Below are 13,087 nucleotides of genomic sequence, written 5' to 3'. Positions count from 1 at the left end.
TAAAAGACAGTTGGTTCTGCCCTGGCAACCTCAAAATTTCTGACCAAATTATTTTGCAGTACACTAGGTGCCTCGTTAGCGCAGTAGGTAGCGCGTCAGTCTCATATTTTGCAGTACACTATTTGTAATCTCACCAAATCAGTGTGCCCCCAAGCAGTCCTTCTAGGTCCACATTGCCCTTTGTGGCATTTCAAATGGATTTTATAGACTTGTCCCCAGCCCTGAGCTATTCTTCCTATTTGGCCTGTTTAGTGAATAGACTGGGTGCTATCCAACCAGATGTGTTAAACATGTCGCCATGGTGGTAAAGAAATTAACAACCGGATTATTCCTCATTTTGGCATTCATTTATGGATTGAGTTAAACCAAAGAACTCATATTACAGCAGAGATAAACAGTCTGCTTGCAAGAACACAGGGACACTCATTAAAATTTCACACCCCATATCAACTTTAATCATCAGGGCAAATGGAACATAAAATCTAGACCTAGAAAGGCCTTTAGGAAAGACTTGCCAAGAAACTGGACTTCAACGGCCAGAAGAACTGCACTTGGCCCTTATTAAGATCCAGAATATTCAAAATGGAAGCCATGGATTGATCTGTTAAAAAAAAAAAAAAAAAACAGTATTGGGGCACCTGGGTGGCCCAGTTGAGCAACTGCCTTTACCTCAGGTCATGATCCTGGAGTTCTGGGATCAAGTCCCACATTGGGCTCCCTGCTAGGTGGGGAGTGTGCTTCTCCCTCTGACCTCTCCCCTCTCATGCTCTCTCTCTCTCATTCTCTTTCTTTCCCAAATAACTAAATAAAATCCATAAAAAAAATAAAAAATAAATAAAACTAAAAAAACAGTGTTGGTCACCCATTGCCTACTGACATCTTTAAACCTTTCATTTTTGAGTTAAATGAACAACCTGATGCTATGACTAACTATACACAAGAACTACTAAACTTGAAGCATATCACCAACAGGTAAACGAGGCATGGCCTCCTCCCACTGATGAACCTTGCCATCCCTTTCCACCTGGAGGCTGGATGTACATCAAATTCTTTAGAAGGGAACAAGCACTGTACTCTTGCTGAAAAGGCGCTTATGAGGTGTTACTGACCACCTACACTGCCATCGAAAGAGAAAAGAAATCCCCCTGGGATTCATGCAAGCCACACTAAAACAGACCCAAATCGTCATTCACAGGACAACTGGGAGAGGACTTTTATAGGCGACCTGAAAATAAGGATTTGTAGGGCTCAGTTCCAGGTCTCAGAAGCAGATGGCACCATGTTATAGACAGCCCTTCCCAAGATCATGGATCAATAAACTTCTCTTTCCCTACCCCTTCTTTTTAAAAAGACCCCATGATATTAAAACAAAGCACTTCTCTTTTTAATAGTTTATCCACATTTATAAATCATTTAATAAAAGACAGACTTCTAGAGAATGCTTGTCTCTACCTATCCTATTTAGCTACTCTAAGTTTCCACTATGGGCTGGTTTCCAGCCCCTGTCGTCTTCTTACCAACTCTCTTTGAGCAAGTTGGTCGCAGACCAAACACCCACTGGTGCCAGTTTACCAAACGTTAATCAGTCCGACTGTTGACTATGTGTACATCTAGATAATGCACAAAATACCCTGGTCTTTGTCCCTGCCGATGTAAACACCCGAGGGACTGAGCTTGAGCAAAGGGTAAACAACACACTGTCATATCCATGATCAGAAAAAAGTCACTCTGCCTTTTTCCCTGGTGAGTTACATAGGCCCCAGAAAAATCTCACCAGAAGCTCAAGGACTATCCCTTGTCAGGGTTAAAAGAACAGCTGAAGATTTTTCCCTTTACTCGGAACACAGACATGCCACTCGACTTTTCCTGGGTGATATACCATTACAATCAAACTCTCTGGTTTGATGCTGAAAATGGCATTTTCAAACTCAGCAAGGAGATTAAAAATAACCCTAGCATAAAAGTTTGCCAGATCACCCAATGGTTTACATAACAGCCTTGTACGAGAGGCCATAGCTCAGTTGCCCCTCTTGTTAGACTGCCCAATACCACAAACTATATTCAGGTGGATGGAAATTGCAGATTTCCTTGGCTGGGTGACAAAAGTAAGCTTTACAGCTGCCAGCAGCGAACTCCAGACCTACATCAGCTACTTTACAGACTCTTCTGCTCCCACACACTGGTAAGACCACATGAAAAATAGAGATGTACAGACATTAACATAATCAATGGCAAAGGTCATGGAATGCTCCAGGCCTCAAAAATTACAGGTTTCAACCTGACTTTGTCTGTAAATCATACCCCTCTTTTTATTTTATGTGGCAACAAGGTGTATAAAGCGTTCCCACGTAAGTGTTCAGGACAATATAGACTGATACCTGGCTCCTGTCACTAAACACTTCACCCTAAATGCTAACGACAAGCTTGGCTCCTTTGTTCGTAAAATTATGCCACATAAATATGCCTGTTGAAAAATCACAGAAATTCTGCTTGTGTATCACAGGTCTGCCTTCTTTTCAGCATTTAGGGTTTTTCTTCCCAAATCTTGGAGATCATGAATTAGAAAAGGCAATCCCAAGTCTCCCTATATAGTGGAATAAGAGCTCAATACCACCTCAAGAACTCTGACATGACTCCGGTCAGAAGTTAACAGCTTAGTCTCTCTGGAAGTCCAAAATCCTCATACTTGACACACGCTGGCAGCCCAGCACGGGGGGACTAAGGCAGTCTCTGGTGAAAAAGTGTTCTTTCCGCATAAACCAAATAGGACAAGTTCTACCTAACTTCAATATGTGAGAAAAAAAGGCCTAGTATTTTCAGCAGATAAACGAAGCACGGACATTTTATAGGACTGATCCATCTCTGGGGCTGGGGGACTAGCTTAACGGGGTGCGAAGGAAAGGGCTCAGACTTGTTCTTTCCTGTTGGTTCGTCCTCATTCTCATCTATATTCCTTTTTCTCTTTGCAGATCTCTTACCACTCATTTACTAACTCAGTTTGTCTCTCCATAGTCACCAGCTCAGCTTTTCTATGGGAACTGGAGGGGCCCAAGGCAGGCCACCCTAAAATATGCCACAACGGCATATTGGTTATTTTGAATTGAAGCTATTTGGAAAAAGACGGACCTTCCCCTGTATCCCCTGAAGGCCCAAAGTAAATCTTCTGTGTGAAAGGTACCTACGCTTTATTAAGAAGTAAAAAGACATCCCTACCCCCAGAGACTTTAAAGCTGTAGAAACAAACCTTGTTCCTTTTTACTAATCTACAACCTCAGCCCAAATCTTAGAATTCCTTACTAACGAAAGCTCCCAAACATCTGTTTTCTTTATGCTGTCAATACCTCAAATTTATTGTCTCTTTGTCTAAAATGTATGAACTCTGCCTGCCATCGTCATTTCTTTGGGTGTCAATTTCATTATTGGGTCTCCGTGTGCACGTAATAAATCTTGGGTTTTTCTCCTGTTAATCTGTCTCATGTCAATTGAATCCTTAAAGCAGCTGGAAAAACCTGACAGGGAAGGACATTTTTTTTTCCTTCCCTACAACTGCTTACTCTAAGATATTTTTACCATAGTCTTAAAAACCATCATGTTAACAAATACCTGAAAAAAAAATCTAATGTTCTCTTCAGCTTCTGGACACTAAGTCTTTGACCAAAAAGCAAAATGTTGATATCATTTTTTATGTGTTTTCCTATACTCAGTCTCTGGATATTGGGTGGAAGTTCGGTGAATATACTTTGATGTGGGAAACAAAGGCAGAAGAAAAATTACTGAATTTCCTTACTACCTGCAGCCCATTGCCAGGTCCTTGAGATGGGCAGAGTGACATTCCTCTAGGGACTCCACTGCTTCGATGTTAATGCTTTGTTAAGGGCAAAAGGCAATCTTAACCCAACCCCAAGGACCCTGTAAGTCTCCTTAATATAAAAAAATTCCTTTGGAAGCTTACTTTATCTCTACCCTAGCCAAGATACATGTTGGCAATCATCCCCCAAGCATATGACCCACCAATATACATCTGAAGGGTCTCATGACTAAGTTTCTACTAAACAGTAGTAAATGACCTTTCCTAATAATACCAAGCCCCCTCAGTATCCTGGAAACCCTATTTCCAAAATACCTGGGAGGCTTACACTATTCCTAACCCCTTCCCAACTTTAAAGTATACAATGGACCATCCATCCCATATGACCCCAGAGCAGTTCTTTCTGCCCCAGGAGTCTTGTCTGTGCTTTAATAAAACCACCTTTTTGCACCAAAGGCATCTCAAGAACTCTTTCTTGCCCATCAGTTTTGAACCCTAACTTCTTTTCTACATCACTTTGGAAAAAATAAAAGAACCATTTCATTAAACAGTTGAATGGTGGGGGTGGGGGGTGGCATCCTGCCCTTGGTTTCCGCTTAGGTCATGATCTCAGGGTGGTGAGATCTAGCCCTGCATCAGGCTCGGGCTCAGGGCCTAGTCTGCTTGTCCCTCTCCCTGTGCTTCCCCTGTCCACCCTCCAACCGCTCATTTTCACTCTCTCCTTCAAACAAACAAATAAAATCTTTAAAGAAAAAAACCACACAGTCGGATTGGTTTCTGGGAGAATGAAGTTGCTAAAATAAACCTCAAGATTTTGCTGGGCCTTTGTGCTTCTACAGAAGTTACTGTTCAGCTGAACAACTTGACATGCTCAGGGTGAAAGCAGCAGAGCTGCAAACAGGGGTCAAGGGAGATGAATAATACCGTGGGTACTATACTATAATCAGTTAAGATTCTGGAGTTCAGGGAGTGGTATAGAAGGAAGGAAAAGGAAGGTAACCAACAGAGGCTGGAGCAGAGTTGTAGAAATGGTTGAGAGACAATATTTTAAGGATAACTAATATTTAAATTTTAACTGTTTTATCCCAAACGTTTGGTAAAGTTGGCTTTAGGCAAAACATGAATATGAGCTGTTCGGATAAAATCCTAATCAGGAAATAATAATAATTACAACAGCAACAATGGGGCGCCTGGGTGGCTCAGCAGGTTAAAGCCTCTGCCTTTGGCTCGGGTCATGGTCTCAGGGTCCTGAGATCAAGCCCCGCATCAGGCTCTCTGCTTAGCAGAGAGCCTGCTTCCCCTTCTCTCTCTGCCTGTCTCTGCCTACTTGTGATCTCTGTCTGTCAAATAAATAAAATCTTTAAAAACAAAACAAAACAAAAAAACGACAATGATTAAAAAAAAATAGATGTCATTTACTGAGGGTTTGGTACATCCTGGGCTTTGTGCTAACATAGACAGCTACACTATGCATATCACAGTCACTGAAGGAGACAGTAATTTTCCCCCTTTATAGGTAAGGAGGCTGAGCTCAGACAGTTTAAGTAACTCCCTCAAGGCTACAGAGCTAGTATACAGCAGGGCCTGGATTTGAAACCAGGCACTAGGCTCTTTTCATTACACCATACTGCTTTCCTGTAATCCTCCCTGCAGTGTTATTACAAAACTGCTCTAAATGCTAATGATAACTAACAAGAACCCCCTGGTACTCTAAGGCTGCCAGTTTATAGTCAAATGGTGATAACCATCCAAAGTTTTCCCATACATGAGTCAGATCTGTTTCCTATGGTTTCTACCCCTAAGACTCCCATCAGCTGTTTCAGCCACTCAAAACAACTCTAACCCTTCTTCCATGGAGGAGACGCTCTAATATTGGTGTGGTATAAAATTCTTCTACCATGTCAGACCCTACAGTATATGCTTTCTAAGAGCAGGCATATCTGAATATAGGATCCTATCTGAATTGCATGTGGCTTTATTCCCAGCCGCCCAGAACATTGCCTGGTACCTACAGGAAGCATTCAACAAGCATTCACAGAACGAATGAAGCAAGGCCAAATTTGGAGGATACAGAGTATTTCCGGTAGAACAGCAAAGGTATGAAAGATACCACCTCTTACTTTTCTCTACATATTTCATCTTATGTTCATACTACTTCCTCTAAGATATTTTCACCAAAGTCATAACAACAACCATGTTAATAGATACCTGAAAAAACTGTAAGAGGCACAGCTTTCAGAGACTATGTTCAGGTGCTGTTTCCACCCCATTCCCTCAACTACCTACCCCTGTTTCCAGTTGGGCACTGTTCTCCTTCAAGTTAACCTTGTGGGACTAATACAGCCTAAAAAGAGACTGTCATCTCATTCTTTATACATATACTTTATATAACCCAAGACCTGACCACTATGAAGAAATGAATTGTTATTCTACACCAGTAACTGCTGGAGATATAGATGTATACATGTTTTATCGAAAAACTACCCATAAAAAAGTAATTTTTCAAAAATTAAGACATACCAAAGCCCTGGCGATGGATATATGGGGAAGTAGCCCTGGAGATAAGGGAGTGCTGTGGGGATTTTCAGCATGGATTGCTGCCTTTGCAGCTCTGTGGGGTTAAAACAATACGAGAAATTGTCTAGTCTTGGATTCAGACATTTCCCGATTTTCAACAGTTCAACTTACGATTTTTCTACTTTACAATGGTGAGAAACTGATACTCATTCAGTGGAAATCATACCTTGAATTTTGATCTTTTCCCAAGCAAGCTGAAATGGGATACAATATTCTTTCGTGATGCTTGCAGCAGCAGCAGCAGCAGCTCCAACTCAGCCCTACAATCCCCAGGGTAAACAACCCACGTACAACCATTCTGCTTTTCACTTTCAGGGCAGTTCTTCAGTAAAGTGTTATTATAAAATAGGCTTTGATTTAGAGGATTTTGCCCAACTGTTGGCTAACGGAAATGTTCCGAGCACGCTTAAGGTCGGCTAGGTTAAGCTATGATGCTGGACAAGCGTATTAAATGGATTTTCAACTTACCATATCCAAACCCATCATAAGTTGAGGAAATCTGAGAAGAGGAAAAGCTGGAACAGGCAAACTGTGAAGCTGAAAAGACGTTAAGAGAATGTCAGTCAAGGGGAAGGACCCCTCATCGTGGTTGCTGACCGTGCCTAGAAGGCTTGCACATGAAGCTTCAAGCTGGGCTGCCAATCATCACCTGGGTCTGCAGTCGCTGGTAATATTTAGGGATACGTTCCCTTGGCTTCATTCGCATTTTTGTACCGCTGCTTGGCAAGGGTCAGATCTTGAAGCTCTCTGGGTCTTGGCTTCTTTTTACCTGTGAAACGTGGGGCTTGCCTCCCAGTGGTTTCTGGCTCGCACTCGGACTCGCAGCAGCACACCGTTGTGGAAAGCGGAGTGCGCGGCCCGGTTCTTGAGGCTTTCCGCAGAGGCTGGGGAGGTACAGGGAGCAGGAAGGTGTGGTTCGCTCCGAAAGAGCGTGGGAAGGGGGCGCACCACTGGGCGAGCCCGGCTTAGCAGCCCCGGCGCCGCCGCCACCTGCCGGCTTCCCAGCTGCGCGGCGGGGCGGGGCGGGGCCTGCGGGGACCCATTGCTTTCCAGCTCCCGCGGCTGCCCGCCCGCAGAGCGGCGCACACACTAACTGCCCCGTGGCTCACCGGCCCCGCCCCGGCGCGCGGGGGCTGGACTTCGGCCCATGGGCGGACCCCGCGCACGGTCCCGCCTCCCTCCCCGGGTCCCGCCCAGCGGCGCAGGGGGCCGGGCTCCGACGAGGGGGGCGGCGGCCGCGGCGGTGACAGCCGCTCCCCGCCCCTGAGGGTCGCCACGTCCCTCACGTACCGCCCGGCCCAGGCGCGGAGCGGCGACCTGGCGGCCGCGGCTCCGGCACCTCCGGCGGGGCTCGGCATGAGGCTGGCGCGGCTGCTGCGCGGAGCCGCCTCGGCCGGCCCGGGGTCCGGGCTGCGCGCAGCTAGCCCCGCCGGCGCCAGCCGCAGCCTCAGCTCGGATTCGGGCTCGGGGCCGGCGCCCGAGAGCGGCGTTCCGGGCCAGGTGGACTTCTACGCGCGCTTCTCGCCGTCCCCGCTTTCCATGAAGCAGTTCTTGGACTTCGGTGAGTGGGGCCCGGGCCTCGGGCCTTTGTGCGCGGCCCTACGCGGGGAAATGCGGCCCCTGACCCGGCCCGGGCCCGGCCTACGCGGGCCCCCTCTCACCTCCGGCGCACCCCCTCCTCCGTAACGTCTCTCCCCCAGCGCTTGAGACGCTTCCTTCCCCCCTTGCGGACAGATCCTCTAGCTCAGGTGCTGGCGCCGGCCGGCGGCATAAATAACAGGGGGCGTGTGCCTTTTGACTGTGTATTGTTGAAAAACAAACCGGGAGGGCCGCGGGCGGAACGACCTCCCGCCTTTCGGCGCACGTGTGCAGAACCGCGCGCTCTGCCAGATCCCTTCTAGAGGCAAGTGTGTGCACACCTCCGGGAGTCGTGTTCGGATTCTTCACAGTGATGATGAATGCTCAGCTTTGTACAATGATGATTGCATTAAATTGACGTGATGAACGGAGAAGCAAGTTATAACTGGCCCGAGTGTTTCATAGAATGTTTTCCTTGCCGCTTGCCTAATAGCGTTTCCACCAACAGCACATTCATTTCATCAGCAGCAGTCTTGAGCACGTGTAAAGTGCGTGAACACTAGTGCTGTGGGGATTGCCACATTTCACCTTGCAGAAGCGACTATCCACTTCGCTCTTCCTCTGGTGGACGCTTCTTGATTTTCTCTGGAAAGGATGCAACAAATTGCAGAGAAATTTGCAAAGTTAGGCTTTTAACGTAGACTTCTCATAGGGGGGTTTGGAGGGGGAAGGGAAAACTAATAAACCAATAAAGTAAAATTTCAGTAGAAAAATTTATCTTCTGCATTGTGAATACTGACTTAAGTCTGTAAGGGATCATTAGTGGGCTTAAAAGATATCAGCATAGCTGGCTGCTTTATCTTAAAATTCTGTACAGTGGCAATTTTGGGGGATGTGGGGGGGGCAAAGCCCTGGGTTTTTTGCTTTTACCTTAAAATGATTGTAGTGTGATTAAGGGGTGAGTTTGGTCTTGTTCACAGTATCCTATTAAATTTTCACAAGAAAATGCTTGCCTTTAATTCAGCAATTCCTGCTATGGACAATCTAGTTTTTGTTTTGTTTTGTTTGTTTGTTTATTTTTAAAGGTTTTATTTATTTATTTGTCAGAGAGAGAGAGGAGAGAGAGTGAGCACAAGCAGACAGAGTGGTAGGCAGAGGCAGAGGGAGAAGCAGGCTCCCGGCTGAGCAAGGAGCCGGATGCGGGACTTGATCCCAGAATGCTGGGATCATGACCTGAACTGAAGGCAGCCGCTTAACCAGCTGAGCCACCTAGGCATCCCTGGACAATCTAGTTTTTGCTAAGGCTGCCTCTTGCTAAAACAGCAAGATTAAATTCTTGAGTTTAAAACACATTGCTGAAATAACAAGTTAGTTTTACTTCATATAGAACTGCTTGCCAAAGGCTATTCTACAACTGTTCTGCTTAGCATCTTGATGGGAGTGGAAGAAGAGCAGGCTTCTTTCCAGGAATCACACAATTGAATAAAACCAGGTGGGGGGGGGGGCAGTGAGTGGTTGGGGAGCCGTGCTGCAGGGATTCAAAGCTTGAAGATTGTTGCTCTACAGGCATTGGTATTTTTTGCTTTCTGCTGCCTGAAAGCCCTCCTCTACATTGAGTCTTGCTTTTCATGGTTCCCAAGCATCTGATAACATTTCTCTGTTTATCTTAGACAGGTATTCATTTCTTATAAAGCTGGAGTTAGGAAACATTTTCTAAATAATAGCAGCAACAGGTTACATAGGGTAGGCTTTGGCAGATTCTACTCTCAGTTAGATTCCACGCCTTGCTCAGGTTCCCTTGGTTCTAAGATGATCCCAGTAAAGATGCAAGTGATGGAGACAGGAAAGTATCTTCATCACTCTACAAAGCAATTGGAATGTCAGGAATTAGGAGGTCATTTAGGATGCCTCACAACCCTGGGTTATCTTGTCCCTTGCCTCCTCTTCCTTTCCCTCTCATTATGGTGATGCTGCCATTCCGACATTGCCCAGTAACTGTGTTTCTCCCTGCCTCTTGGCTTCTGTGCCTTATGGCCTCTACTTATTGCTGTTCCTATCGTGTTTGGTTTTAGGATCTATGAATGCTTGTGAAAAGACTTCATTTATGTTTCTGCGGCAAGAGCTGCCTGTTAGATTGGCAAATATAATGAAAGAAATAAGTCTTCTTCCAGATAACCTTCTCAGGACTCCATCAGTTCAATTGGTACAAAGCTGGTAAGATTCCCATATTGTGTTTGCAATTTCAGTGGGCTTGTAGACTTCATGTAGGGTGAAAGCAAATTCTTTTTTTACTCTAAAGTGGAATCTGTTAGTAAGAGTATTCCCCTTCCTTTTATGGGTATATCTAGGCTTGTCCCTTGAATCTTGGACTCTACCATAACTTGGCTTTGGAAAAAAAAAAAACCAATCAGAACTACACAGAAATACACATACTAAACTTAGGATTTGTGTTATTGAATATGCAGGATGTTACAATAAAAAATATCTACCATGTGTTGATGGTTAGGAATTTATATATATTACCTTTAATCTCTTCGACAACTCTGCTCATTAATCATTTTTATGGCCATATTATAGATGAGGAAACTGAGACACCTACAGGTCTTTTGCTAAAGGCAGTACCAATCATAGTGGCGCTGAGATTCAAGCCCACATTTGTTTCTTTCTACTATACCATGTTATAGTCAGAATGATAAAATGTATTAAAGCGTGTATATATTTTTTAATAAACGGAATTTGTTTTATTGCAGTATATCTTTATCGAACACAAATGTTAAAATTTTTTTTCTACCATTTAAAAATAATTAGAAGTTAGAGGAATCATATAAGAAACTATGATCTCTCTTCCGAAATATGACAGTAGGGGTGCATAAATATGTGGTCACTTAAATACAGCCTTTCTTGGTAATCTTATTAATTTAAGAGTACTAGTCTCTTAAGCACTATACATTTCAAATGAATGAGTTTACCACTGTTCAGTCTTAGATAGAAAACAAAAGGTAGGTGCAAGATTTTTTCCCAGTTATTATTCATGGAGATCTTAGCCTTTTTTTGTAGGTATTATAGTTTGTAGGAGAAACTGATAGAACTTTAATTTTAAAAGACAAGTGAGGGGCACCTGGGTGGCTCAGTCATTAAGCATCTGCCTTCAGCTCAGGTTACGGTCCCAGTGTCCTGGAATCAAGCCCCACATCAGGCTCCTTGCTTGGCGGGAAGCCTGCTTCTCCCTCTCCTGCTCTCTCTGTCTTTCTCCTTGTCAAATAAATAAAATCTTATTAAAAAAAAAAGCAAAAGAAGTATGATTGCTATAATACGTCTTACCGAGATGCTTGCTATCTGTAGTTCAAATATGGGACAATTATAAATATGGTTTAAAGAAGAGGCATTTGTTTAGGAAGTATGATGGAATATAAGTGAGAACATGTAGTTTTCTGCATATTCCTGTTTTAAAAATTCTTTGCTAAAAATAGAATATGCTACATTTTGAAATCTAATCTGCCCTCAAAACATTGTAGGTGCTCAACTGTCTTTTGAATAAAGAGCATAATTTTTTTCTTGCCAGTGAAGAGAAAAGTGAGGGTTAAAGCAAATTTCAGAATCACTTGACTTTAGAATGCTTTGGACTGCAGAGAGGCGCCGTGCTTGTCAAGAACAGCTTTCCAAACCAACATATGGATTTACAGATTTTTAAAACACTTTCATTGCCTGCTGGATCCCTACTAAAGATATTTGTAGATCAAGTGCCAACCGAGCAGCCAAAGCAGACCCTGTATGTTTGAAGGTTACTGAAAAGTAGTAGTGAAGTGTTTTCACCTCTGGCCCTGTACCGCTATTGTGCCTGGCAGCATAACCTTGATGAAGTCATTTGGCTCTCCTCATTTTGCTCTGTCCTTAACAGGTGATTTGCCACCTTGAATTGTTAGGTAAATTAAAAACCTGCATTTTCATGACTTTTGTTTTTGTTCAGCTCTGTTTAAAAGAACTATGTGGTAAATTATTTTAACAAGTGTTTGTTGACTGGGTGTTGACTGGACATAAGCTATTAACCTGGAGTGTGCACGCTTCCAAAGGATAACCGCCTTCAGTGCCGGCCGATCATTGCCAATGCAGAAGCCCTGTCCAGATCATCTGACTTTTGTGTATTTAAAGAAGAGTCAAAAGTCTAGATTTTTAATGTAGAATCTCCCAGTTTTGAAAGATTGCAACTAATTAAACATTAAAAAAAAAAAAAACCACTCAAGTCCTGTAAGGTATATAGGTTTTAAAGCTCAAGTGTTAAATTAGACTCCTAGACTGAGGTAGGCAGGCTTGCACATTTTATTGAAACTGAGACAAGGGGCACCTGGGTGGCTCAGTGGGTTAAGCTGCTGCCTTCGGCTCAGGTCATGATCTCAGGGTCCTGGGATCGAGTCCCACATCGGGCTCTCTGCTCAGCAGGAAGCCGGCTTCCTCCTCTCTCTCTCTCTCTCTGCTTGCCTCTCTGCCTACTTGTGATCTCTGTCTGTCAAATAAATAATAAAAATCTTAAAAAAATAAAAAAAAAAAAAGAAACTGAGACAAGTTATTTGCCCCAGATCACATAGTTATGGTAACAAACTCAGTTCTCATGACAATCAGCATTTATAATGTAGAGTGGTAAATTTAAGATAATGAAAAACTAATTTAGAGTATATAACTTAAAAAAAAAGAAGTTGGAAATCTTAAAATGACTATTTTTAAAGATTTTATTTATTTATTGAATTTATTTGAGAGAGTGTGCTCACGCACCAGCTTGCACAGAAGTAGGGAGAGGGGCAAAAGGGGAGGAAGAAGCAGACTCCCTGCTGATGGGGTGGCTCCATCCCAGGACCCTGAGATCATAACCTGAGACAAAGGAAGCCACTTAACCAACTGAGCCACCCAGGTGCTGCAAAATCTTGAAATTCTTTTTTTTTTTTTTTTTTTTTAAGATTTTATTTATTTGACAGAGAGAGAGAGAGACAGCACAAGCAGGGGGAGTGGCAGGCAGAGGTAGAAGGAGAAACAAGCTCCCTGCAAAGTAGGGAGAGCCCGTTGTGTGACTAGATCCCAGGATGCTGGGATCATGATCCAAGCCGAAGGCAGGCACTTAACCAACTGCATCAC

At 43.8% G+C, this 13,087-nt stretch overlaps 1 protein-coding gene and 1 long non-coding RNA gene across 2 annotated transcripts in view; one reads left to right on the top strand and one right to left on the bottom strand.

Annotated features, from left to right (window-relative positions):
* LOC309843619 overlaps window positions 1–7,496 on the bottom strand; it is a 90,472-nt gene extending 82,976 nt beyond the window's left edge. Inside the window, exons 1-2 of the long non-coding RNA XR_014300252.1 lie at window positions 7,035–7,496; window positions 6,854–6,922 (exon numbers count right to left, since the gene is read on the bottom strand). This is a non-coding gene — a long non-coding RNA (uncharacterized lncRNA). The remainder of the gene's footprint in view (window positions 1–6,853; window positions 6,923–7,034) is intronic.
* Window positions 7,497–7,532: 36 nt separating this feature from the next.
* PDK1 (pyruvate dehydrogenase kinase 1) overlaps window positions 7,533–13,087 on the top strand; it is a 28,171-nt gene continuing 22,616 nt past the window's right edge. The window contains exons 1-2 of the mRNA XM_082689174.1: window positions 7,533–7,946; window positions 10,036–10,177. Coding sequence (XP_082545300.1) covers window positions 7,742–7,946; window positions 10,036–10,177 — 347 coding nt within the window. The 5' untranslated portion in view covers window positions 7,533–7,741. The remainder of the gene's footprint in view (window positions 7,947–10,035; window positions 10,178–13,087) is intronic.

This window comes from Mustela nivalis, assembly GCF_964662115.1.
Source record: "Mustela nivalis genome assembly, chromosome: 11".
Classification (NCBI taxonomy): domain Eukaryota; kingdom Metazoa; phylum Chordata; class Mammalia; order Carnivora; family Mustelidae; genus Mustela; species Mustela nivalis.
This window is presented reverse-complemented; position numbering and strand designations above follow the sequence as displayed.